The sequence below is a fragment of the Myotis davidii genome, unplaced genomic scaffold, assembly GCF_000327345.1.
Source record: "Myotis davidii unplaced genomic scaffold, ASM32734v1 scaffold733, whole genome shotgun sequence".
Lineage (NCBI taxonomy): Eukaryota > Metazoa > Chordata > Mammalia > Chiroptera > Vespertilionidae > Myotis > Myotis davidii.
In genome coordinates, this window is record NW_006284956.1 from 450,516 (window position 1) to 478,171 (window position 27,656).

At 50.0% G+C, this 27,656-nt stretch overlaps 1 protein-coding gene across 1 annotated transcript in view; it reads left to right on the forward strand.

Annotated features, from left to right (window-relative positions):
* Positions 1 to 26,955, forward strand: part of ACSS1 (acyl-CoA synthetase short-chain family member 1) — a gene marked incomplete at its 5' end in the record, with an annotated part of 41,072 nt that extends 14,117 nt beyond the window's left edge. The window contains 12 exons of the mRNA XM_006755242.2: positions 6,315 to 6,514; positions 9,313 to 9,488; positions 9,870 to 10,022; positions 12,038 to 12,185; positions 12,660 to 12,797; positions 16,696 to 16,788; positions 17,914 to 18,026; positions 18,404 to 18,530; positions 19,241 to 19,368; positions 19,467 to 19,530; positions 23,499 to 23,617; positions 25,289 to 26,955. Coding sequence (XP_006755305.2) covers positions 6,315 to 6,514; positions 9,313 to 9,488; positions 9,870 to 10,022; positions 12,038 to 12,185; positions 12,660 to 12,797; positions 16,696 to 16,788; positions 17,914 to 18,026; positions 18,404 to 18,530; positions 19,241 to 19,368; positions 19,467 to 19,530; positions 23,499 to 23,617; positions 25,289 to 25,468 — 1,639 coding nt within the window. The remainder of the gene's footprint in view (positions 1 to 6,314; positions 6,515 to 9,312; positions 9,489 to 9,869; positions 10,023 to 12,037; positions 12,186 to 12,659; positions 12,798 to 16,695; positions 16,789 to 17,913; positions 18,027 to 18,403; positions 18,531 to 19,240; positions 19,369 to 19,466; positions 19,531 to 23,498; positions 23,618 to 25,288) is intronic.
* Between the last annotated feature and the right edge of the window lie 701 nt (positions 26,956 to 27,656).

The following is a 27,656-nucleotide window of genomic DNA, read 5'->3' on the forward strand; positions in this document are numbered from 1 at the left end:
TAATCTGATGAACAGAAAAAAAATATTAAGATGCTCTTAATTTACATGGTTAGGTAGAGTTGAGGTCAAGGGTCTGGGTACCTTTATTCTGAGTACCATGGGCATATACCATGGAATGTGGGGTACATTTGATAACTTAGAGATATCTAGAGAGTGAAAGTGGGATCATGGAGGGCTGGATGAGAGAGCCTGGGAGATGAAAAGCTTCATGGGATAGTGGTGAGTATTCAGAAATTTAAAGGGCTATCATTGAATGACAAATTAGATTTGTTCAGAGCAGTGTTAAAGGGCTCAGCCAGGACCAAGGGTGGGATTTGAACAGCTACAAATCTTGGTCCAATTTTAGGAAGACTGTTCCTCTACTGAAGTGACAAAGAGGCATCCCTGTGAGATGTTGACTCCCAGCAGTGTGGTGTTGAAACAGAGGCTGGACTGCTGTGATCAAGAATGTGACAGTGAGCCCTGGCCAGTGTGGTTCAGTGGTTGGAGCATCAGCCTTTGCACTGAAGTGTCGTGGGTTCAATTCCTTGGTCAAGGGCATGTTTTTGTGTTGCAGGTTCTATCCCCAGCCCTGGTCAGGGTACGTGTAGGAAGCAACCAATGGATGTGCCTTTCTCACATTGATGTTTCTCTCTCCCCTGCTCCTTCCACTCTCTCTGAAGATCAATGGAAAAAATATTCTCAGTGAGGATTAACAAAACAAAACAAAACAAAACAAAAGAATGTTACAATGAGATTTCTAAACCCTGGGGAGGTTGCACCTTCTGACCTTGAAGAATTCCTTTGACCTTGAGATTTATGGCTTTGGCAGAGTGGATAGGAAGGGGAGTGAGCTTAGAGATATACCTGGATCAAATTCTTTATCAGAAATTTCTCCTCTGGATGCAGCAGGATTGTGCCTCTCTCCTCCAGGCCTAGCTCCAGCCACTGGGCACATGCTGAGTCCCCTTGACCCTCCAGGGGACACAAGGGTTGCCTCGGGTGGTCTCCAGACCCTCCCCCAGGGCTAGGGGTCAACTGCCCAGCTGTGACAGCCAGGCCGCATGTGCCCTTTAGGGAAAAGTCACTCCTTCATTTCCCCGTGCTGCCTTGCTCCTCCTCCCTACAGCCAGCCTTTCCAGAAGGCTCTCCCTGCTGCCTCAGCGTGTGTCACCACACTGAGGTGATAATGCGCTTCACACTCTTGTGCATGTACTTCATTTCCCCGTCAGACCTGTGCTCTTGGAGGAAACATTCCTTCTCATTTCCTTGTCTGATGCCCCCCCTCAGCCCCATGATTCCTAGAAAGGAATGTTTAACATCTTGGCAGTTTGCTAAAGTGAGTTAGCTGATTTTAGTCATTTTAGAAAGCGATTTCAAACAAAGATATCTGATGGGAAAGACAATGCCTACTGAACGTTTGGCAGGGTTCCAGGTGGCGATCCTTCTAGTTAATACTTGTGACCGTTACACGAGGTGGGCGTGCCTGCTGTGTCTCAGGTGAGAAAGGTGAGCTCCCGTCCTTGTGCAGTTGCTATAGAAACTAAGGCAGGCTTCTCTGTTGGAACAGTTTACATTTGTTTCTTGACTGCAAACTGCTGCCTTTGGCCTGCAGGATGACTGGGTCTCATCACCACTGACCTGTCACTCACACTCCGGCTCCATCTCCCTGAGCACTGCCCAGAGCATCTCCCCGATGCACCTGCCCTGAACCTGAGGTTACTCTCTGTGTCACTGACCATGGTTGCCTCTTCAGCATTGTCGCAGGGCATCCCAGCCTCCTCCCCTGGATGTAGTTGGCGTGTTTCTGGCCCCTGGATTCTGGGGACTTCAGTGTTGGTAGATGTTGGGGGACTCTTTCTTACATCATAACATTTGGCAAGTGGTGGGTGGGGTGCTGTTGAAAGATACCTTTGTCCTCCTTCCGAAAGCTTTAAGGAGAAAAGATGAACTCTCACAGAAGAGGCGTTCTGGAGCTGCCTGGGCAGGAGTTGCTGGTGGTGGTTGGGGGACGGGGGCTTGGGCTCTGGTTCTCATCTGGTCTCCTGTATGATGGCTGTGCGAAGAAGCAAAAGCCCCCTGCAGGTCCCTGCCTGTGGTGGGTACCTTTCATTTTTCTTCTGCTGTAGTTTCCTGTGCAGCCTCTTGTTGAGTTTTGCCTTTCTCTGTAGCCCTTTCCTCGATGGCCCTTTGAACGGAGGGGAACTATGAAAATGTTTCAAGGGGCTTGCAGAGCTTGGAGGAGAGTCTGACCTTTGGCCCACTGCTGACTGCGGAGGCCACCGCTGCCCCGCTTGGGGCCTCTCAGAGCACTGCAGAGGGCAAGGGTGTGGTCCTGCCTCAGCCAGAGAGAGTGTCACCAAACCCTTGTCAGTCAGAGACCCCACAATAGGGTCCTTCTGCCCAATGTTGCCCACAGCAGGAGAATCAGACCATATTCAGTAAAGCAGAGCAGAAACTTCATTCTTCGATTGAGGCACAGAGAAGGGCAAGCTTATGCTCTAAAGATACCTTCTCTCCAACTTGAAGATATTAGGAGAGTCTTAAAGGGTTGGTGGCAGGTAGGTGGGTTCAGGGGTGAGGATTTATGAGAAAAGGGTGGAGAGATCTAGGAATTGCAGGGGAGTAGGTATAGCTTCAAAACAGGCTGGGAACATGCCTGGCCATATGTCACGTCTCATTCCTGTTAATTCTCCACGTTGGGCATGATTTTTAGCATGCTAACGAAGGGGAGCTTGTCAAAAGGCCACTCAGGAAGGGGTTGCCAGTGCCATCTTGGATCCTTCCAGTGCAGACCAGTTTCTTAGCTGTGGTCTTGGGCTTTTTATCTGGTTCTTTCCTGCAGGCTTAGTTCCTCCTGGAATTTCCACCCTTCCCTGACTTGTTCAATCAGCTCTTACTAGGGGATATGTTGGAGAATAAGAGAAAACAAGAAAGGCAAGCTCAGATCTTGATGGTACAGCAGCCCACAGCCTCAGCTAGGAGTCCCAGCCACAACCTCAACACCATCACAGCCACTACCATCTGCCCAACAGCAGCAGCAGTGGCTGTACCACCACGCCGTTATTATTTCTGCAGCCATAACCACAACCGCCATCACCACCATGTTCACCAGCAGCCTCACTAGTACCTGCAGCATGGAGCCTAGTTGCCCCAACGCCCAGCCGAATCAGCTGAAACATGAGCAGAAACATGCCCTGTAGCAGCACCAGGAAACACCAAAGAAGAATACAAGCTGTGGTGAACCAAATGGAAATGCTGGAGAAAGAGAAATATCTTTCAAGAAGCTGGGTTCTGATGAAGCTACCAATCCTATTGCCAGGATCCTCAGTGGTGACCAGCAAGTTGTAGACACTAATCTGAAGCAGATGGTAAAAACCAGCACCTTTTGGAAAGCAGGAATTAAAACCAGGAATTTTATTCAGAAAAACAGTATTGACAAAAAGAATGGAAAGACTTATGAAAGTAAATCTGAAGAGAACCCCTCTGTAGATAAGAGTGATCTTGTAGTAATTCCAAATGGTGTTGTAACAAATAATTCTGGCTGTATGACTAATGGTTATATGGGCAAAGGAACAGATAATGGTGGTAGTAGATCTGAGAGTGGATATACCATTCCTAACAAAAGGAAAGCTAGGCACAATAGTGCCAAAGATTGTGAAAAACTTAATTACTAGAGGCCCAGTGCACGAAATTCTTTACAGGTAGGGTCCCTAGGCCTTGCTGGCGATCAGGGCCGATAGGGGCCTTCTGGCTGCCAGCCAGGGCCTTCCTTCATTCTGCGCCACCCCTAGTGGTCAGTGCACGTCATAAGAGTGATCGAACTCCTGGTCAAACCCTTGAGGGGACACTTTGCATATTAGGTTTTCATATATATAGACTAGAGACCTGGTGCACAAAAATTTGTGCACTCGGGGGATCCCTCAGCCCTGCCTGTGCCCTCTTGAAGTCTGGGACCCCTTGGGGGATGTCCACCTGCTGGCTTAGGAATTGGGCCTAAACTGGCAATCAGACATCCCTATGGAAGCCCAGGAGCCCTCAGAGGATGGCCACTTGCCAGTAGGGAGCAGGCCTAAGCTGCAGTCAGACATCCTTAGTGCAGCTGAGGAGGCGGGAGAGGCTCCCGCCACCACTGCTGTGCTGGCAGCCGTCAGCCTGGCGTGTGGCTGAGCAGAGCTCCCTCTGTGGGAGTGTAATGACCACCAGAGGGCAGCTCCTGCATTGAGCGTCTGCCCCCTGGTGGTCAGTGTGTGTCATAGGGACCAGTCATTCCCAGTTGTTCTGCTGTTAGGGTTAATTTGCATATTACCCTTTTATTATGTAGGATTAATATAGGACAAAATAATGCAACAAGAGACCAGTGTCTCAACCTTAAAATAGGGACTTGAAACTCTCAATCCTGACTACGGTGAGCAAGAGGGAAATCGAGTAGATGGTTTGAAGCCCATCTTAAAATATGAAACTGGGCCTGGAGGAACAAGTCGAGGAATACCTGCTATGGATGATATGTTGCAGAAAAACTGATATTAAACCTGGTGTGAGCAGAAAAAGTTTGATGATTGGCTCAGAGGAAAGCATGCTGTTCTGCTGTTGCCTCCAAAGAGGCCTCTTGGGCCCTATGTAAACCTCCCCCAGTTTTTCGGGTGAACAACAGCAGTGCTAAAATAGTGCCTAAAATAAGTTATGCAAGTAAAATTAAGGAAAACATCAACAAAACTGTACAGAACTCTTCTGTGTCACCACCTTCATCTTCATCCTCTTCATCATCTACTAGGAAAACTCAGACCATGTCTTCAAGTTGGTTGTCCCAGGTTCCTGTGTCAGCACTGAAATCTGTTACTTCAGCCAGTTTTTCTAATAGCTCTATTTTAGCAGGGACTGATGAGGTGTGTATTCTCCAGGGCTTCAGCCACAGCTAACTACTGTTGCTAATATGCTAACACCCATCTCTCCGGGGACTGATTCAGTTTCTCAAGACACGAGTCTAATTTCAGCAGCTGTTGAACAAATTAAGTCTGGCCTTTTTACTTCCCCTTCAAATATGCAAATTGTGCTGTTCAGCACAGCACACGTGGGCCTACCCTCTCAGACAGGCCAGCGTAACCCGAGGGATAGCTTCCAGAATCATTGGGGTTTATCACTTATACATGAGCCCTGAGACTGTTACTGGGAAGTCATCGGATCATAAGGGATAGAGGTGAGATTTCAAGGGGAATGTCCTCCACTTTGGTTTCACGGGGTGCTGAAATAATCCCCTCAGGAACTGAGCATCCTGAGTTTCCCAAGGCTTCCGAGCTGGAAAAGTGGACTTGTCCTCAAGTCTGGGTAGCATTCTAAAATCTGGGGCCACTAGTGGGTGTGGAGCCTAATCCTTGGAACCCAGTCATATAGATGAGTATGGGAAACAGAGTTTATTCTTGTATTATCATTTATTGAAATATTTTCCATACCGACAACTGTAAACCTACTTTTGCCTCATCCTGTATGTATGCATGTGTATGTGCATGTGTATGTGTATGTATATACACACTGCTGCTTTTCTCCCATTTCCTGCTGTACTCCAGGAAAGTAGGAAGTCTATGGACTACCATAGACTCTGATTGGGCTGGTTTAGGTCATGTGCTAACCCCTAAACCAATCAGTTTTTTCAGGGAGCTACAGGGTTCTGATTGGCAGGCTGAGCCTCACAATAAGCCTGGGGTTAGAGGGTGGAGTCGTGTGGGAGGGGAGAGGTGTGGGTGAGTGGGCCCCTAGCACAGTCTCCGTCCCGCTGCACCCATTTAGCACTTAGCATGAAGAGAAATGGGGTGCTCTCATTGCCCACCAACACTGCTTCGGGGCTGCCCTACCTTCCCTTCTGACTCACCGTGGGTTTACAGAGTTGGGGGTCTGCTGAGTGAGTTTGGGTTGGGACCTTGCCTGGCAAGAGCCTTCCTTGATGCCATGGACTGTGTTGATGAAAAAGATGGGGCCTTGCATTTTCCCACTGTCTTACTTATGAAATCTCTATGTTGGAGGTGAATGTTTTAAGCAGTCTCAGGGATATGATGATCTAGGCTTTGGATGCTTACAGTCTTTGAGAATCCATGCCCTACATGGACACAAGGAAAGTCATTTTACCTCAGCAGTGATAATGAATCTTTGTCAATACCTGTCTACAAAGTTAAAAACATTATTTTCTAAAAACGACCTCACCATGCAATCAGTATTTGATTGTCTGCTATCCTCTAGGCACTGGCTGTGCATATACAGTACTTGCAGAATTATTCCACTCCACATTTTCTGAGTTTTGGGCCTCCTTCATCTCTGATGGCCTTCTCTTCTCTGTGCCACAGGGAACTGTTGGAGACCACGTGCCGCCTGGCCAACACATTGAAGAGGCATGGAGTTCGTCGAGGGGACCGTGTGGCCATCTACATGCCTGTGTCCCCACAGGTCGTGGCTGCAATGCTTGCCTGTGCCAGGATCGGGGCTGTCCACAATGTCATCTTTGCTGGCTTCAGTGCACAGTCCTTGGCTGGGAGGGTCAATGATGGTAAGTATGTGGCCGGCGGAGGGAGTGAGGGAGGAGCCCAGAGGCCCTGATCCTTGTTCCTTGGACTTAGAGAGAGACATTAATAAAAGTCACACAGTTGACAGACCTACCACTCAATGAGCATTTGTCCTATGAGCTGAGATCCAAGTGTGATGGATTTAACCAGGTGAGGAAGGGAGGGAAGATTCCAGGTGGAGGGAACAGCATAGGTACCAGCTGAGTGGTGAGAGGCGTACAGTGTGCCCGAGGACCTGGAGTAGGCTGGTGTCACTCCAGAGGAGAAGGGATGAGGCTGGGGATGTACAGGTGAGGTCTCACAGGTCAATAGCTGGAAGCCTTCCAATGTGAACTATGATGAGGGACCATCTCTGGAGGCCTAGAGTCAGGTATGGAAGCTTGTGATGTATCTTTCAGGCTTTAGTCTGCAGGTGGGTCAGAATTTCCAGAACAATAGCATCTCCTTCCTTTTTTTAAATGTCAGAGACCAGTGCTTGCATGGTGCCCCACGTCCATGCAGTCTGAACCCTGCTCCAGTGAGATTCTAGAGAGAGTCCTTGAGCTGGCTCCCCAAGGACGGTGCCAAGTTCTGGGGGCCATTGGAGTTCTTACATTTTCATAACCATTTTAGGATCAACGTTTTCATTTCTGCCTTCTCTACGTCACCCAGACTTCACTGCACATGCGCCCATTTCCCCTTTGTTGGACCCCTTCCCTGAGTAACCTGCAGGGAATGGACTGGTGAGCATGTGGACTGGGGAGTGTTAAATTGCAGCTCCCTTGTGAAGGTGACCATGCTTACAATGTCTAGCCTCCATGTTGCTTTCTTTCTATTTTAAATTTTAGCTAGCTAATTACGACAATAACACCCTGACCTCTTGATTTTGGCCTTGAGACTCTTGGGACAGAACCCCGTGGAGCTCACCTGGACTGTAGAACTGTGAGCTAAAAAATTAGTGTTTGTGCCACTAAATTTATAGTAATTGGCTATGGGAACCATAGAAAATTAATACAGATGCTGATACCTGCTCAAAACCCAGGAAGGTAAATTGTATCCTCTCGAAGCGTCAGGCTGATCCTGCCTGAGCCTCAGTTCTGTGCACTCACCCTGTACCTGCTGCCCAGCTATGGGGAACCACAAGGCGATATGTGCTCCCCACGCACCTCCTAAGGACCAAACTTGTGCACACAGGCTGCTGCCCTGGACAACTAACTACCCAAGTAGAGGCTTTGGACAAAGGAGGTCCAGGAGTGAGGCATGGGCTGTGGGAGGCTGGGGAGGAGCTAAAACCACATTACAGGATTGTTTAGCATGTTGGATGGGGCAGGCCCATGTTTTGTCTTGAGGGGAATGAGGGAGCGCTTGTTTGAAAAGGATCCATTTGAAACTTCTGGGTCATCTCCCTTCTTTTCCTGAAGGGAGCTCACCTGGACCAGTCCCAGCTTTGGGGGACGTAGGCCTGGAGAGTCTCTGACAGGTTCTATCCAACAGAATTTGTTTATACAAGGTGATTGATTGTGAAGGTCCGAGGAGGAGCGATGAGTCAGGATCTCTGATCCCTGTATAGACCCTGCTGAGTCATCCAGCTGCAAAGGCCTGTGTAGAGAATTCTCAGGTAGCCCTCATGGCTATGTCATTTCTAGGGCTTTCGGGAGGAGGAAAGAATGTGGATATATTGCTTGAAATTGCTTTTCAGACTGAAAAGCTGATGGAGATTGGTGCCTTAGTCAGGGCTCCCCTGGAAACAGACCCTGAGATGAGAGTTCAAGTTCATTTGGGAAGTGGTCCTGTGAAGTGCTATAGGGCAATGGGAGTGAGGCTTGGAAGAGGAATCAAATAAGAGCAACATTCACAGTGGGTGCCCAGAGATCAGTCCCACAGGGAAACCTTGTAATTTGATGCAACCACATGTGTCAGAATAACCCGTCTACCCAGGGACGAGGGAGTGGGGCATTTATATTCTGGGTTTTGAGAGTCACTCGTTGAGGACTGCTGGAGTCGGGGTTCTGCCTGTGGCTCCCAAAGAAGCCCTTGGTGCAGAGTGACTAAACAGTTAAAGTAATGTGCCCGGGGCCCCACCAGACAGTCCTACACTGGATGGTTGTTCCAGGTTCTTCCTTGGGGAAGTAAAAACCCACTGTGACTTGATTCCTCCAGGTCATCCAAGTTAAAGGTGCAGTGTGAGGTTCATTTCTTTGTGGTCCTGAGGCCTGGTTGTGTTTGTACATGATTCCCTGCTCCCCTCACCCCCCCATCCAGGTTAACAATGGAAGCTCCGATCAGTCTGGCATTGCCGCTGACCTGGCTGAGTCATTGAAGGGCACTTGTGATCCTGGAGGGCCTTCCCTGAAGGGGAGGGCAGGGGCCAGCAACTCCTGGCATTCACCTGGGGTGTGGTCTCTGAGATAATGCACAGGACATATTGGGGCTCGCTCTCTGGCTGCCCAGCTTTCTTGGTCTCTGTTCCTGGTGGCTGTGGCTGGGGGTGATGTGACGGCCTCTCGTCTAGGAAAGCTGCCGGGCAGGTGGAAGGACGGGTGGAAGGCTGGGAGAGTTCAGCTTCAAAGTTACTTATCTCCACTGACTTCCTGCTCCTCCTCAGAGCTGGGAAAAGGCCCGGAGCTTCTATATTCTGCACAAAGATTGCAGAGCAGGCGCACCCTTCACTGTGTTGCTGACTCATTTACTCAATATTGGACTTTATTACCCTCCTGTGCCTGGAATGTGTGTCTGCCGGTCTGGGCTGTGAGGGTCAAAAGTGGAGAGGAAACTGATCAGAAATGTCTGTTGTCTCTGTCAGCAAAGTGCAAGGTGGTTATCACCGTCAACCAAGGACTGAGGGGAGGACGCGTGTTGGAGCTGAAGAAGATAGTGGATGAAGCCATGAAGCACTGCCCAACGGTCCAGCATGTCCTGGTGGCTCACAGGACGGAAAACAAGGTCCCCATGGGGAAGCTGGATGTCCCCCTGGAGGAGGTGGGTCCGCCTCGCTTTGTACAATTCGATGAGGAGAGGTTGTTGTTGGGTTATCTGGGTCTGAGTCTTGTCAGATTGTAGTTTTGAATCTGCGTCCCCCTGAGATGTTCCGGGCAGTATTGGATGGGCTTACATCTGGTTGGGAAGATGGAACCCCAACACGACAAACAGTGCAACAGTTGATGTAACAGAAATGATTGGCTTCATCCTTTTATTTTGCGTCTTCTCTGTATCTGGGATGGAACTAGGTTAGGGAAGATGAGCTCAGATCCCGTCCGTGGAGTCTCACAGCAGCGGGAGAGGTGTTCCCAGGGGCGCTGGATGGCGGGAGAGGCTAACTGCCCTGCCCTGGGTGGGGCTGTTTTTGTCTCCCCCTTACAGGCCATGGCCAAGGAGGACCCTGTGTGTGCCCCAGAGAGCATGGGCAGCGAGGACATGCTCTTCCTGCTATACACCTCCGGGAGCACCGGGAAGCCCAAGGGGCTCGTGCACACCCAGGCGGGCTACCTGCTGTTTGCCGCCATGACGCACAAGGTTCGGCCTTGGTGGTGGGCAGAGCATGGGTGGTGCTCGCCTCCCTGGTGGGATAGGGCAGGGGGCCAGGTGGGGCTGGGTGTAGGGCTCGAACTCCTCCTGCTGTAAAGCAGTGCCCGGGGGTGTGAGGTGCTCATGAGTTTCTGCAGTGAGTGTGCTTGTCCTGAGCAGGGCTGCTGCGAGCCGCGTCACTGGCCTGGTGGAGTGGGTTGGAAGGGGGGCCATGCTCTTGTTTTTGCTGAAAGAGTCCAGGCCCCAAACCTGGACTCACTGCTGGTTTTAGCCCTTTGCACCTGTGCCTGTGTCGCCCAGTGGCTCGAACGCTTGCAGGAATCGGGCCCTCGCCAGCTCTGATGTGCTCGCTGGTGGGGCCACATTCTGATGCTCAGGCCCAAGACGCTTTGGCCTGCCTGGGCCCCTTCCTCTATTAAATAAATGTCCAATATATAATATATACTATTATATTGTAAAACTTATTTTAAACTTAAAAGATCATATTTTCCTCCTGATTTTAAGAGAAAATAAAACATTTCCACGAGCCCCTAAAACTATCATGACCTCTAGACCCTGCCCATTGGGACCATATTTTAAAAGTAAAAAATTTACTTTGATAAAGAAACTTAAATTTAGGACAGTATGTGGAAATTATAATAGTACAGTAAGCCATCGTGAGGGATTATAAAACAAACTCTGTGACACGTTTTGTTACTCCAGTCAATCAGTTTAGAAACCAGTACTCGTGTTAATGTTGGTGGAGGATTGCAGTTTCACATGGCACCCTTGGTTGCCTTGGGAAGTGGCTGACATTTCCAGGTGGAATTAGGTTTCGACATACCATCTGTGGGCCAGGCTCTCCCTATTGCAGAACCAAAACTCGGCTCCAGCAGGTGCCAGCAGCAAAGGGAAGTGTCTGGCCAGGTGACTAGAGAGCCCAGGCCCATCCAGTCAGGGCTTGGACACTGTCCTGGGTCGTGGTATCTTCCCTGCCTCAGCCCTCTTCTAGGCCCATGAGGTTCCCAAACAGGCTATCAACTTGGCTTCCCCACGGGCCAGAGGGAGCCTCCATGATCCCAGTCATTGTGGTCAGGGTGGGGGTGGGGATGGGGGTGAAATATGCTGATTGGCCAGGCGGGGTCATGTGGGAGGTGAACTTACTGGATGAGAGTGGATGAGGAGCAGGTGCTGGGCCGCATGCACACGGCCTCCACGTGGCAATGTCCAGGTCCCACTGATGGCCCCTCACACCAACCATAAGGATATGAAAGTGAGGCGGAAAGACAGAACCAGGCTGAGCATACAGTGTGTTACACTTAATACAAACACTTATTCAAATAGCGGCCTCTGGCTGCGGGTGACCGTGAGCATGTCACAGAGCCTTTCTAGACCTTCATGTGCTCATCTGAAAAACCCCACCCTTTCTCAGTTCTTGGTAGGGAAGTTAGATCATGTAAGCAAAAATACTTTGGAAAATATAAATAAACACTGAGACAAAGTACCAAGAAAGTCACAGAATGAATCAAGTTGTTTCCATCAATTTATAAAAAAAATTAATATTAGGGAAGCTAAGGTGAGAGATCCATCATTTTATTTTATTTTATTTTATGCATTTTTAAGGTGTTTTGCATTTCCAGGAAACTTAAATTTAGTATAACAATGTAGAAAGATGCCCTTATACATTCCACTCGATAAAGTGTTCCCTGTGAGCACACATAAGCATGGGGCATCTTCAGCCCCTACAAGGCCCTGCCGCGCCTCTCACATGCAGTCCCCCGGCAAGACCAGCGCTAGTGTGAACTCTGCATGCAGATTGGCTTTGTCAAGCTGGGGCTTGCACCGTGTGCACTCTGAGGGCTGGGTTCTTTCACTGTTCTCTCCCAGAGTCAGCGTGTTGTTGCTTGTACCAGTAACTCTGTCTTTTCACGTACCCCTCTGCTCTCTGCGGCCAATGGAGCAGCTACATTGTAGTTATAGAACACGTGGGTCACGGGCTCTTACAGCCTCTCCTGTTTCTGCAGCATGTGTTTGACCACCGGCCGGGAGACATCTTCGGCTGCGTGGCCGACATTGGCTGGATCACCGGGCACAGCTACGTGTTATATGGGCCCCTCTGCAATGGAGCGACCAGTGTCCTTTTTGAGAGCACTCCAGTTTACCCTGACCCTGGTGAGGACTGGGAACCCAAATCGGGTCCCTGGGAGGGAGCACCCTGGGAGACACAGGCGTTGGCGGCCTGTCCGCCGTATTCCAGGGGAAGCACCAGCCACCACTTTAGAGACCATTTAAGTGCAACTGAACACGAATTCTACATTAAGGCTACTCGCTGATTTTTAAATCCACAGAAACGTATTTTTAACTGATTCCTCACTATGTTGAATGGGGTACACTATGGGGGTGGAGCTGTCCAGAGCCAGGTGGGGGCTTTTTACAAATGGGCCAGCCAGCGGGTGTCGGGATGTTGGGGGTTGACTGCCACAGGGAGCCCCTTCCTTGAGGTCTCCCTTCCCATCCCGGTGATGGGTGTTGAATGCAGGCTTGCATGTATCCAGTACCCAGTATTGCGGACTGATCTCTAAATTGGGTGAAAATAGATACTGTCTGGTGGGCTCTCTGACGGACTAAATTGGGGCTCTTTTGTAGGTCGGTATTGGGAAGTGGTGCAGAGGTTGAAGATCAATCAGTTCTATGGAGCCCCAACGGCTTTCCGGCTGTTGATAAAATATGGCGACACCTGGGTGAAGAAGTATGACCGCTCGTCCCTGCGGACTCTGGGGTCAGGTGAGCACTGCTTTGTCGCTGGAGAGGGTGTGGGTGTTGTCTGTCAGAGCCACCGCAGGCTTCTAGATGGTTTTAATCACAAAAGCTACGTGTCTGTGTCTGTGGTGAATTCAAACAATGTCAGACCCCATCGAGTAGGAGGCAGAGGCCTGTCAGCCCCTCCCCAGAGCCCACAGCTGTTAGCAGTCTGGGCACAGCACTCCAGACACTTGCTGCACCCGTCCTTATTATGGGCTTTATTATTATTATCATTGTACCATTGAGATCTGTTTCAGTGCTGAAATACTTTTTAAAAAGTATATTTTTATTGATTTTTAGAGCGAGAGGAAGGGAGAGAGAGATAGAAACATCAATGAGAGCGAAACATTGGTTGGCTGCCTCATGCACACCCCCTACCACGAATTGAGCCTGCAACCTGGGAATGTGCCCTGACCGGGAATTGAACCAGTGACCTCTTGGAGTATGGGTCGATGCTCAACCACTGAGCTACACCAGTGGGCAGCATCCTTATTATGAATCCTTACCAACTCTTTAAGGTAAGGGCTGAGCCCTTTCTTCAGTGGCTGCATGGGATTGCCCTGTGGAAGTCAACTGCTGGTCACTGAGCATTCCCATGATGCTGGGCACTGGTTATTCCCAAGCCCTGTACTACATGTCATTCCATGCTGTGCACTGCTCTCACTCTAGATATTTCCATGCAAGTGGTGGCAGAGTACAGGTTATCTCCATTTTTAGTTTTAACTGAGGTTGCCAAGGCACATGAAAGCTTTGGGAAAAGGATATGGGGTTAACTCAGAGGGTAGCTCGGAGGCCCTGCCTGTTCTCTCTGCTTTTCCCTGGTGTCCCTACGCATGCTGCCAGGTGTGGTCAGGAAGGAAAATAAGGTGGGAGGCCCTCCATGCTCTGTGGTGAATAGACAGATCTGCTTGGTGGTTTTTCATGGGGTGTGTCTTTCTGCCACTTTTGTCCATGGAAAAGGTAGCTCAGTGATGGTGTGCACACGTTACTTGTCAGTGATGTAGGTGAGCGGCACTGGCACAGGACGTAGGGCCCTGGTTCACTCTGCCCCCCTTGCCTACAGTGTCCTGTTGCCCCCTCTAAGCTCAGGATGCCCACCCTCCCTCAAGGTCCCTCTCTGTGGTGTTCCTGGGGTTTCCTTGGCTGCTGTGGAACTTGGGCGGTTGGCTCTTAGGCAAACTGTATGTTTCATACCTGGGCAAGGCCAACTTGGTGCTGTCTCCTGCTGTGGTCATAGCTCAAGCCCCTTCTAGGCTGGATTAGCCTTCACAGCCCTCAGCCTTCTGTGTTTTGACTTCTTTTTTTTTTTTAAATATATTTTATTGATATTTTACAGAGAGAAAGGGAGAGAGATAGAGAGTTAGAAACATCGATGAGAGAGAAACATCGACCAGCTGCCTCCTGCACATCCCCCACTGGGGATGTGGCCGCAACCCAGGTACATGCCCTTGACCGGAATCGAACCTGGGACCTTTCAGTCCGCAGGCCGACGCTCTATCCACTGAGCTAAACCGGTTTCGGCTTGACTTCTTTTAATCTTCTCAGTCAGTCAGCAGAATCTAGCTCACTCAAGACTTACATTTCTTAAGAGAATTTTTTAACTTTAAATTTTATAAGTAACACAGGAATAATCTACACTAATAAAAGAGAAACATGCAAATTAACCATCACTCTGCCACTCCGCTATACCCACCAGCCAATCAGGAGCGAGTATGCAAATTAACCCAACTAAGATGGTGGCAGCCACAGAGCTGGTGCGAGCAGGAGGCTGGGGTTGCCCCTGGTGATGGAGGAAGCCAAGCTTCCCACCTGCCTTGGCTGGCCCTGGGCTCCACTCAAGGAGGCGCTGAAAAAAAAAGAAAAAAGGAGAGGCTGGGAGCTTGGGTAGCTGTGGGGTGTGGCCAGTCTGAAAATGGCCATCAGCCCCTATCTCAGGCTGGCTAGGCACCCCAGCAGGAACCACCCCCTACCCTGAGGGGTGTGGCCAGCCTGAAAACGGCCCTCATCCCCTCACCCAGGTTGGCCAGGCACCCAAGCCAGCAGGGGGGCAGTTGGGGGTGAGCAAGCCAGTGGGGAGGGAAGGTGGAGGCAAGGAGGCCAGCAGGGGAGGGCAGTTGGGGGTGAGCACACTGGCATGGGAGGCAGTTGAGGGTGATCAAGCTGGTGGGGGGTGGCATTTGGGAGCGAGCATGCCAGCAGACACAGTGGTTAGGGGCAGAGTGGAGAGGGTGCAGGCCGGGCTGAAGGACCACCTCCCACCCCCCCACACGAATTTTGTGCACTGGGCCACTAGTCTTATTATAAGAAGCAAACTCAGTACTTTGCCATGAAAGCTGATGTCCTCTGTGAGTGCTGCCCCAGGGGACCCTGTTGCTTGCATACCTTCTAACATGTTCTGTGCAAAGACACAGCTTGGCTCTGAGATGATTTCTTCATCATGAGTATCATCACACTGTCCTGTTATAATGTGATGTTTATTTTAACTCCACAATAGGAGAGTTTTCCACATGGCTCTGAAAACTTGCTCACACCCTCCTGTGGGAATTGCCATGGTCCTTGTAGTCACGTCCCCATGGTTGGCTACTGGGGCTATTGGCAGTTTCCCAGTACACCCAGTGCTGCAGTGGCATCTTCCTGTCTCCTTGTGGGCATACGTGAGGGGCAATACACACGAAACCCAGCCCCCTGGGTGACCGGCATGGAAGACCCCAGTCAGGACAGGCCTTGGTTAGCTGCTGCTTCATGGGTGGTCCCAAGGAAGAGACAACCAGGATGAGAGGATTTCAGTATTTTAGCAAAAGCATGTCAGAACCTGCAAGTTCTGGCTGAATGCTAGTCTGGTGTGGGTGTGTCATTAGTGTAGTGTCTTAGTGGTAGGATTTCAGCATATATTTGGGAGACATACACATTCGGACCCCAGCTGGTAGACACTGATAATCAGCAATAGAGTCTTGGGGCATAAGCACTTTCCCCCTTTCTATTGAGGTATAAAATATAGTGAAATACACAATGTCAGGTGTTCAGCTTCAAACTATTTACATATATGTCTAAATATGTTATCACATGCAGATCAATCCATAGAAATTTCCAGTCCCCAGAAGGCCCTCTTTATACCCCCTCCCAGTCAGGAGCCCTCAAATATGACCACTACTTTGCTGTTCTCAATGTGGATTGATTTGTTTGTTCTTGAACTTCATATACATGGGCTTGTGCTGCATGCATTACTCTTGTGCCTGCTGTGGTTGCTTGGGGTTGTGACTCTGGGGTTCATCCCTCCTAGTGTGGGGGTAGTGGTGGATTACTCAGTTCCATGCTGTATGGTATGATATTTCACTGCACGAACCCATCACATTTTTTTTCTCCATTCCGCTCTTGATGGATAGTGTTTAGTTTTTGGCCACCGTGAGCATTCTTGTTGGTGTCCATTTTTGGTGAACGTAGGCACTCATTTTTGTGGACTGTGTGTCAGGAGTGACATTTCTAAGTAATAGAATAGACCTATAGTAACTTTAATGTAATCTGCCCCAGTTGACCAAAGTAGGTGTATAGGATGTATACACTTTTAAATATTAAGGGAAGTACCCAAATTGTTCCCCAAAATTGCTGCCTCAAATTACACTCCTACTGTGCATGAGGTATTCTTTCCCCTACATTCTTGTTATTTTTTTAAAAACATTTTGACCCTCCAATGGTAAAAACACCTCATTTAACTTTTATTTCTTTGATGGCCATAATGTGACAGATTTCAGTGCTTTTTTAAACCTTCTTTTTATGCCCTTGAGGAAAATTACAGAGCTGTTTTCCCCTGAACAATCTATTCCTTTTGGGTTTGGGGTCTATTGCGGCGTTAATGTCTTTTTTCTTTTGTGTGTGATTTCAGTGGGAGAACCAATCAACCGTGAGGCCTGGGATTGGCTCCACGAAGTGGTGGGGGACAGCAAATGCACGCTGGTGGACACCTGGTGGCAGACAGGTGAGAGCGTCTCCCAGGAGGAGCTCAGGGCCCCTGGGAACCGTGCAGGGCGCGCCACGTGGGCCTTTCCTGCAGTAGCTGTGCTCTCGTGTTACTGCACTGAGAGCACGCGGCTGAGCACCGAGTGGGGGGGCTCAGGCGTGAGGCGTGTGAATGTGGGATCAACACCACGAACGCCTCAGCCCTCCACATAGGTGGTTGTGGAAAACCTGGTGGCTGAAGCTCAGAGGGGGAGCCTGGCTTTGCCACTGTAAGACTTGGGCTGGGTAATGACTTCTCTGAGACTCAGTTTCCTCATTTGTAAAATGGGGTGCTCCCTCCAGGCTCTGAATGAGGATGACATGAAAGGAGACCATTCACTCATGTTGCCCCAGGCCTGACATGCAGTAGGCACTCAGCTAAACGTTCACTCTCCTCATGAGGGCCCCTTTCTGCATGTGAGCGATGAGCATGAGCCCTGCTGTTTAAGGGACTAAGTCTAAACCTAAATTTTAGTGGGAAAAGGAGTTTTCTGCGGCATTTGGTTTAGGTTTGCCCCCTGAGTATCTGACTTACTAGGATGTTTGGGGCAGGCGACCACCACTGATGTAGCTGAGGGCTCGTCTTTCCAGAGTGGCTTAGTTCTCATCCATTCAGGAGGGCACAGGGCTAAGGTTACAGCTGAGTCCCGTGAGGTATTGCCATGCAGTCTGACAGAAGGAAGAGATATAATGCGACACAGAATTTGTGGGCTTCTGGTTTTGTTGTTTGGGGCACTGGTCCAGAAGCGATTCTTCATCTTCCTGTGCAAGTAGGTGGGCTCCACCTCTCCCACTGACACGAGGGCGGGACCAGCGGGGCCGTGGAGGAGAGGCAGCACCCACCAGGCTATGGAGCCATAGCACCTGGGCCGGAGCCCCCTGCCTGGGCCCACTCCCAACCCACAGTGGAGGGGACCAGGATCCAAGTCTAGTTTCGTCTCAGAGAAAAGTCCTTGTGACAGTAGGGGCTGTTTCCTTGCTCCAAATCGGCAGTTCAACCCACTCTGTCCCAGCCAGTCTGTCCCAGATTCTCGGTGGGTTGGCCTGGATAAATGTGGCACTAGCCCCTTGGCCCATCGGCATTTCTTCCCTGTCATCCCCATAGAGACGGGCGGCATCTGCATCGCACCACGGCCCTCGGAAGAAGGGGCGGAAATCCTCCCTGCCATGGCGATGAGGCCCTTCTTTGGCATTATGCCCGTTCTCATGGATGACAAGGTGTGTAAGGGCCTCCCGTCCTCCACGCACACCCCACTGAGCTCCCTGGTGTTTCTTCCTGCCTTCCTGGCCTCCGTTGCCCACTCGCCCACGTCGCACGTGCCCAGGGCCTAGCAGGTAGTGGGAGGAGCCTGTGTCCTCAGCAGTGTGCATTGCAGGTTTCTCGTAGACATGGTGGATGCAGTCACCATGAGGGGCAGAAGCCCTCTCCAGGAGGGCTCCTCGCAGAGCAAGAGGCTCTGGACAGCTCCTTTGGGGCACACTTGCTATTTTTCTGCCTCAAGCCAAGCAGCTAGGGGGATGATACTGATTTCAGTTCTTTGCTTCTCAAGCATAATCTGTCCTTATTTTCCAATGCATGTCTCCCTGGTCTGCAGGGGAACGTTTTGGAGGGCAACAATGTCTCCGGGGCTCTGTGCCTCTCACAAGCCTGGCCGGGCCTGGCCAGGACCATCTACGGAAACCACCAGAGGTTCCTAGAGACCTATTTCAAGATTTACCCAGGTGAGCGGGATGCCTTTCCACACCCTGCTGGAGCCCCTATTCTCAGAACATGTTCCTAAGGGGGCAGTGCCTGTGAGCGTCCCCCATGCAGGTTCAGAGCAGGTGCTTTGAGGCATGAACTTAAGTCCTGCTCCCTCCCCCTCTGCCTCCCTGACTTTACGTCTAAAACGGGAAAAGACTCACCTTGGGAATGTGCTGGGGTTGAGGGGGAGAGCGTGCAGACCCCTGAGCGCCTGGCCCATGGTGTGGACGCCTCAGGCTGTCAGGGAAGCTGTCAGGATGGCTGAACGTTTTCTTCCGGTTTGTTTTCCCCCGGGTGGCTTTTGTGTCGTTGGTTGGAAGTTTGCATATATAGTATAGCTATTGGAACCCGTGATCTTTAGTCTCGAGTCTAAACGAGACTCACTTTGGGGGAAAGTTGAGTGCGCTCCTCGAATGTCTTCCGCTCCCCAGACATTTGCAGCCTTGATTGCATTCGGTTGTGTCAGAGCCATCTGCCCTTGCCCTAGCAACAGCCACACGGCAAAGCTGGACAGTGTCTCCTGCAGGGAGGGCCAGCAGGCAGGAGGCCGGCAGGGTGCAGGGCTTCCGAGCTTCCTTCGGTAGAGCAGGGCTGGGACACAGCCCCCTTGTGTCCGCGAAGGAAGGATGGGAGCTCCGCTGGGTCCTGGTTGGGAGGTGCTGGCTCTGAATTCCCTCCTCGGGTGCAGGCTACTACTTCACTGGAGACGGAGCTCTCCGAACCGAGGGAGGCCATTACCAGATCACGGGGCGGATGGACGACGTCATCAACATCAGTGGCCACAGGCTGGGCACTGCGGAGGTCGAGGATGCGATGGTGAGCACAGGCCATGTTTGCCCGGCTGGGGCTGTCATTTGCGGTGTCAGGTGTTCACCCTCCCACATATTTTGCCTTTTTGCTTCTGTTCTGTGCAGGCGAGCCACCCTGAAGTGCCTGAGACCGCTGTCATTGGCTACCCCCACGACATCAAAGGAGAAGGTGAGACGCAGAAGGAACTCTGGTCTCGCTCCCATCACAGCCCCTCTCTAGAGACAACAGCCTCTGGAGACAACAGCCTCTGGTGTTTATGGGTGAAGCTGTTGGTTTTCTTCTCTTTCAAGTGCAGATTTGGGGTGAGGAGGCTGAGCAGTATGCCTGTTAGACTAAGGCCAGGTTTCTGAGATGCCCTGGCTCTGCTGTCCTTTAAGGACACGCATCCGCAAGCAGCCCTGAGCTCTTTGGCTCCAGATGAGCTGGGGAGTTCGCTGCTCTGTGCGTGGTGACTGACAGCGCCATCACAGAGGACTTAGGGTGACACGCCCTGCCTTGCTCACCGCATCTCCTTGCACAGGCTGGTGCACAGACCCAGTGCCAGCTCTACAGCTACACTGGCCGACCAGGCTGTGCCTGGCGGCCTCCTCCGGTGGCCTCCTCCGCTGCTCCGGGACTCCTTTTAGAGGAATTTGACCTGAGGTTCCCACTGCACAGCGACACGCAGAGGGCAATGCAGAACAAGCGATCAGAAACGTCTTCTTTTTGTTGTTGTGAATCCTCATCTGGGGATATTTTTCTATTGATTTTCAGAGAGAACGGAAGGGAGGGGGAGAGACAGAGAGAGAAATATCCATGTGAGAGAGACAATGATTGGTTGCCTCCCACATGTGGCCTGATCGAGCCTGCAACCGAAGTATGTGCCCTTGACCGGGAATCGAACCCATGACCCTGCAATCCACAGCCTGATGCTCTCTCTATTCACTGAGCCAAAACGGCGAGGGCCAGAATTGTCTTCTGTACCGTGGACGTACTTTGTCCCAAAGTCTGCTGGTTTCTAAGCAGGTGGGAAGGTGCAGGGTCACCTGAGTGTTGTGGCCACACGGGCCCTGCGTGACCTGGAGATCCACTGACCCTGTGCTGCACTGCTGGGTGGACTGGCCTCAGCTGCCTGCTGAGTGGTCCGGCCTGGGCGCTCTTCCTCCTGCCGTCAGAGGCAGTCGGCGTTGTGTGTCCCAGAGGTCACAGGTCTTCCTTCCATGTGTGTCACTGCTCCGGTATTTGCTCAGCACTTGCTCTAAGTTGGCCCTGTGTAAAAATTGATATTTATGTCAGTGCTCTAAAAAATCATGTTCGGTGGCCATGAGAAGGCTGTGCCCATGAGGCCGCCTTTGTCAACAGGAGACGGGGCTGAGGGGAGCTCTTAGGGACCAGGGCGGGTGGAGATGGGAGCAGGTCTTCATGTGTGACTCTCAAGGCCTTGGGCGCTTCACGCTCCCGTAAGCAGCTCTCAGCACTGCTCCCTGGCATCCTAAGCGGCTGATATTGCCAAGGCTTTTCATGTCCGCCAGGCTGGTGGGGGAGAATTGTACATAGTGAGTATGATGAATGTATTTTCCCGATTTCTTACAAAATGGAGCGTCTGTCCATTTGTAGTACATAACCCATCAATTGCTCTTGCTAAACTCTAAAGCCATCTGCGAAAGCTTTTGTGCATTTATTTGTGCCCATGCTTTCTGTCTGTGCTCCAGCTGTCCACTGTGCCATGCCTCTGCCATCAGCCTGGCTCACTAGTCCCTGAGGCCAGCCTTGCACGCCTCCTCCGGGCTCGCAGCCGACTTCTTCTCCCACGTCCAGGCTTTCCTGACCCATCCCTGCTCGGAATTCACCAATCCAGGCTCATTTTATTGCCATCTCATTACAGATACAAGTGACTGGCAGGGAAGGGTGCCAGTTAGCGACAAGGGGGCACATGGCAGCATGTCCAGTGTGATCCCACCAGGGTCTAAAAGATGGCAGTGTAGACCCAGGAGTTAGCTTTAAAATTTGTGTCTGGGGACAGCAGCCAGAGCCCCTGAGAACCTTCTCCTTGTGCGTTTTGTACAGGGGCTGTCACCATTTAATCCTGACGCAGCCACGAGGCAGGTACTGCTAGCTCCCCAGGTCCCAGGTAGAAACCTGTGCCATAGCATGGCTAAGTGCCTTCCTCACAGGTAGCAAGTGGCAGAGCCAGAATATGGAGCAAGGACGGTCTCTCCTACTCATAATTCTGCTCTGCCTTTAAGGAGTGGAGTGAAGGGAGAGAGCCAGGAGGGAAGGTGTCATTTTATTTTATATACTTCTATTGTGCTTTAATTTTGGTAATCAGTGTGTGTTGCTTTGGTAGGTTTAAAATTTTAATTCAATCCACAATAAACATCTCTCAGTGGGCCTACCCAGACAGCTCAGGTATTAGCTTGGTGCCTTTCCTCTGAGCTCCAGTGGTTTGGGCCTAGACTGTTTGGAATTTCAAATACCGAAAGGAGAGAAGAGTGCAGCTCTTCCCCTTAGAGATCTCACAACCTAGTGAGGTGGGCATGGGAGACCAACAGCTGTTCACACGTAGCAAGTGCCACAGCTGCATTCATGGACAGAGCCAGGAAAGGCTTCACAGAGTGCAAGGTAGCTGAACTGGGTCTTGAGGGATGAATAGGAGTTTGCCAGGTGGAAATGGGACGAGGCTTTCAGGGAAAGGCTGTACTAAGTATCTACAACTTGTAGCTTATTCAGGAAAGTCATTCATTGATGCATTTGACAAACATTTGTTGAGCACTTACTATATTCCAGGCACAGTTGTAGATACTGAGACACCACAAAAAGTGAAAGAGACAGAAGATCCTGCTCCCTAAAGCTGTCATGCTGTAGTGGTTAGAGATTAGAGGGGAGAGAAAGACATAAACAATAAACATGATCAGTGAGGAAACTAGAGTATGTTAGGTGATTTGTGCCAGAAGGAGAATTCATTAGGATGAGGTGGAACTGGTGTAGGAATAAAATACAAATAAACAATAAGGAAGGCTGCACATACATATATATAAACTTTGTGTATGAGAGAGGAGGACATTGCCGGTCAGTGAGGAGAAGGACAGACTGTCCAAAACGGTGTTGGGACAAGTGACTATTCAAATGGACAAAAAATGGAATTAGATCCTGATGTCATACCATATACAAGATTATGGTATTTATATTTATCCCAGATAAATTAAAAAGGAATGCATGTATTTACAGTAGCCGTGGGAGCTATGGTAAAGCTTTCCTGGAACGTGGTAGGATATTGACAAAGTGTCTGTGCTAAGGTATTGGATGGCCGTTGCTGCCCAGCAGACTCTGCCATGACGGAGCTGTCCATCATGGGGCTCATGTAACCAAGGAACTGCATATTTTTACTTATATTTTTATTTAGATATCCACCATGGCTAGTGCTTACTATGTTGGACAGTACCCACAAATTTGGTGCCATGTGCAGGACTACCTCACGGGAGCTGATAGCAAACTTCCTAGGAGCCCAGGTGATAGGCTGTTTCACAGGTGCAAGGACAGTGAGAGAGGATAAGTCATGTGTTCAAGGTCGCACACACAGCCAGTCAACACCAGAGCCATGGTGCCAAGCTCTCACCACCCAGGCCCACCCACCTGCGACATTCAGAGGAACTGACAGAATCACTTTCTTTTTGAACGAAGACGACAATGCATCTTTAGGGATGCAGCTAAAGAAACCAGCTGCTACAAGATCATCAACATAGGATTTGAAATCCTTTGAACTTATGGTGATTTGTGTACAACACTCTGGCTAACACAGTGGTTCTCAATCTTCCTAATGCCGCGACCCTTTAATACAGTTCCTCATGTTGCGGTGACCCCCAACCATAAAATTATTTTCCTTGCTACTTCATAACTGCAATTTTGTTACTGTTATGAATCGTAATGTAAATATCTGATATGCAGGATGTATTTTCATTGTTACAAATTGAACATAATTCAAGCATAGTGATTAATCACAAAAACAATATGTAATTATATACGTGTTTTCCGATGGTCTTAGGCGACTCCTGTGAAAGGGTCGTTCGACCACCAAAGGGGTCGCGACCCACAGGTTGGCGACCCACAGGTTGAGAACCGCTGGGCTAACACATCCTAAAATTTTGCTCTCCTTCCAGCTGCATTTGCCTTCATTGTATTGAAAGATAGCGTAAGTGATACGGATGCAGTGGTGAATGAGCTCAGGTCCACAGTGGCCACCAAGATTGCCAAGTATGCTGTGCCCGATGAGATTCTGGTGAGTGGACTTATGGCCTCAGATCGGACTGCACTGCTCATCTACACCTTCTTCTCCTCTTCACACAACTAGCATCACAACAAAACTGACACCAGCTGTTTGGTTTCCTGGGTGGTAGGTGAGGATGGCAGATGGCTGTATTGTCAGAGAGGGGGCGGGGGCGGGCAGGGAGATGTAGCGGCATCAGTTTGAACAGCTTGCCTCTTCAGGGGTAGTGCTGAGCAGGACTAGATGCTCTCTTATTTTAGCCTTTGGGGGCTGGTTACAAGGAGCAGAAGAAAATTAGGAAGAAATGGAGAAACATGTGGAAAGTACCAAGGTTTTTCAGCCCCTGGGTGGTTTCTTTCTTTTTTTAAAAAAAATATTTTATTGATTTTTTATAGAGAGCAAGGGAGAGGGATAGAGAGTTAGAAACATCGATCAGCTGCCTCCTGCACACTCCCCACTGGGGATGTGCCCGCAACCAAGGTATCTACCCTTGACCGGACACGAACCTGGGACCTTTCAGTCCACAGGCTGACGCTCTATCCCCTGAGCCAAACCGGTTAGGGCCCTGGGGGGGTTCTTTCTTTTTTTAAAAAAAATATTTTATTGATTTTTTATAGAGAGCAAGGGAGAGGGATAGAGAGTTAGAAACATCGATCAGCTGCCTCCTGCCCACTCCCCACTGGGGATGTGCCCGCAACCAAGGTATCTACCCTTGACCGGACACGAACCTGGGACCTTTCAGTCCACAGGCTGACGCTCTATCCCCTGAGCCAAACCGGTTAGGGCCCTGGGGGGGTTCTTTCTTTTTTTAAAAAAAATATTTTATTGATTTTTTATAGAGAGCAAGGGAGAGGGATAGAGAGTTAGAAACATCGATCAGCTGCCTCCTGCACACTCCCCACTGGGGATGTGCCCGCAACCAAGGTATATACCCTTGACCGGACACGAACCTGGGACCTTTCAGTCCACAGGCTGACGCTCTATCCACTGAGCCAAACCGGTTAGGGCCCTGGGTGGTTTCTGAACACCTTTCCCAGTGCCAGCAAAGCAGATGCCGCAGAGTCTATCTGAGGGAGCCTGTGTTGGAGTGGTTTAGCGGAAGAATTGGGCCACCCTCTCAGCCCCGTTAGTGTCTCATTCCTTCCCGTGTTACATTTCCCCCATGGCGTTCCGTCGCCTGGAAGCGGCCCTCTGAAGCCCCACTTGGTGTGGCACAAGATCAAGCTGTGGGCCTGGGGACCAGAGTTTCAGGGAGACCCGAACTCTCCTTGCAGGAACTGAACTCTTTAAAAAAAAATGGGTCATTATTAAAGAGCCCAAATACAGCTCCTAAGGTACTGCCATTGACCGTGAATGGGTGGCGGCTTTTAGAAAATGTGAAATGCTAAATTTCTACACCCTAGCAAGACAGTGTTGTTTCTCTTAAGTAGCTCTCACCTCCTACATAAGACAAAACCAGCCCAGACCCGGGCCAGGGGGTTGAGATAAGCTCCAGCAGGACTTGGAGTTGAGTCTGCCCTTTGGGTTGATACAACTTCAGGTCCAGATTGTAGGTGGATGAAACCAGAGACTGTGGGCCTCACGATCCCCTGGGAAGAGCCCTTCTTACCTCAGTGCAGTTGGACGCTGGCTGGGTATGCGGGCAACACCTGAGACTTTAATATTGCACCCCTTCCTTGCCAGATAGTGAAACGTCTTCCAAAAACTCGGTCTGGAAAAGTCATGCGGAGGCTCCTGAGGAAGATCATCACGGGCAAAGCTCAGGATCTGGGGGACACCACCACCCTGGAGGACCCCAGCATCATCTCAGAAATACTGAGTGCCTACCAGAAGCACCAAGACAAGAAGGCAGCTCGCCAGTGATGGGCTGTGACCAAGACCCAGCGCCCAAGCCCCTAACTTGTCCTAGGACATGGCTGTCAGTTGGCTTGTTTTTATTTGTCCCAGAGAAGTGCCCTCCCAGCACATAACCCACACCGCCCCTCATGGAAAGTCCGTGCTAAAACCCCTTCCCCTTTGTGTTGGAGAACCCATGCGACGATTCTATAAAATTGGTTAGAGTCTGTTCTCCTTGTCCTGAATTTGGTTTCCTTGAATGAGAAGTCCCTGTTGTGTCTGTTTCTGTGTCGCGCCAGACTGCACAGGAGGGTGAAAAACCCGGTAGATTGTGCCTGCTCAGGTGACTGAGAAGTAGAAGCAGGCAGGTTTTTTTCCAGATGTTTCTAGATATAAAAGGTGGATGTGTTATTTTTGCACTTTTATATTTTGGAAGCATAACATGCAAACAACATGGGGAATGTGTGGGTTTGCTTGTACATGCTCTTTGTAACATCTAGAGTTCTGAAGATCTTGTCTGCCTTTGCCCGGGGGCAAACATGGAGAGGGACGGGGTGCACTTGTAATGATGGTTGGCCATAGCTGGAAATCTGAATTGGAAGTGTTTGTACCTCAGTATAAACAGCTCTCGTGAGAATGCTTGAGCCTGCAGCATCCTTTCTTTGGTATAAAGTTCCACTTCTCTTGGTTTGTGTACAAATGAAACTCAACTTGTAAAGTGGTGGCATGGATGTGCTCCCCTTTTAGTTCTAAAGCTGCTCCAGTCACACGTCCTGTTTCTCCAAGCTGTGATCTGGGAAGATTTCCCTCTCCCCACCTTGGATACCTCTTGGTAGGAGGTCAACATGCTCCAAATTTGTGGGGTGGTTCAGGGAAGCCAGTTAAAACTCCGGTAACCGAGAGCATGAATTCGGCTAGAACTCTGCCGAATTCATTCTGTCGTTGGGGCATAAGAACCATAGAGGCCCAGGGATGAGGGCTGGAGCCCTGAATCAAGTTTCTCTCTCTCAATGTGCCTTACGTCCCCTCAGGTTAGCATGATGATGTAAATCATCAAGTCAGAAAGTGTCTGTTTATTAGCCAAGCATACCAGGGACGATGGTGTGGAGTACAGGGGACGGTAGCCTGCTGAGGACAGGGAAAGGTTATCCTTGTCGTTACCTCACAGTCCATAGTACCTTGCACCTGTGTAGGTGTTTAAGGAGTGTATGGGGTACTGGATACTTACTGTGGGCTGTAGCTGTGCTGGCCTCTGGGGTGGATTAGGCAAGTACACCTGTGACACCAATGGAGTGGCCATTGGCTATAGCACACAGATATGCCGAGTGACGGTCTGTTGTCACAGTGCTTAGCCACAGAGAACCATGCACCTGAACCTGTCACATGTGTGGTGCACTCAGAAGACTGTAGTTATGGTGCACTTTATGAAATGGCTCAGATGTAAGCTTGCACAGTGCCCAGGGCCTCAGAGTGATCTGCAGGGCAGCTCTAATAAAGCTTTATTTTGTTCATTCTCTTCTGTTTGTGGTGATGTTTTTGATCAAATAATGTTGCTGAATATAATCCCAAGAACAAAACTGGAAAGGGCCTATCACTCAAAAGAGAACACACACACACACACACACACACACAGACACACACAAAATCTATTGTCTGTTAGGGAGGAACTACACAATAAGAGGTCACCCATCTTAGACTTAAGTTCACCTGTCTTTAGATGATTGTGCTGTCCAATACACTAGTCACATGTGGCTAGTTAAATGTAAATAAAAACAACAGAATAGAATAGAAAACAGAATTGAATAGATATTCAGTTCCTCCATGGCAGTAGCCACAGTTCAAGTGCTTAGTAGTCACACGTGGTCAGTAGCTACCAGATCGGACATGTGGATGAGAACATTGCAGTCATCACACAGTGCCTGGTAGTCAGTGCTGACTTAAAACACAGAGGAGAATTAGGACACAAAAGGGCCTCTAGGCAGCTGAATCAACATCACAGACTGCATCCTGGAGAAGCCCAGGCTTGCCTGGGAGACATCCCATGTAGCCCAGGTTGTCTTTACACTCGATGTGGGTGGATGAGGTTTCCTATGTCCTTCACTAGACAGAGAAACAGAAGGACACATTGAACTGGTGCCGTGAGAGGTGATGTGAAAGGCTGGTTTGGCTCCCACAAAACCCAAACCCACTGTTGCCTCTAAAGCAGGAGCTGGGA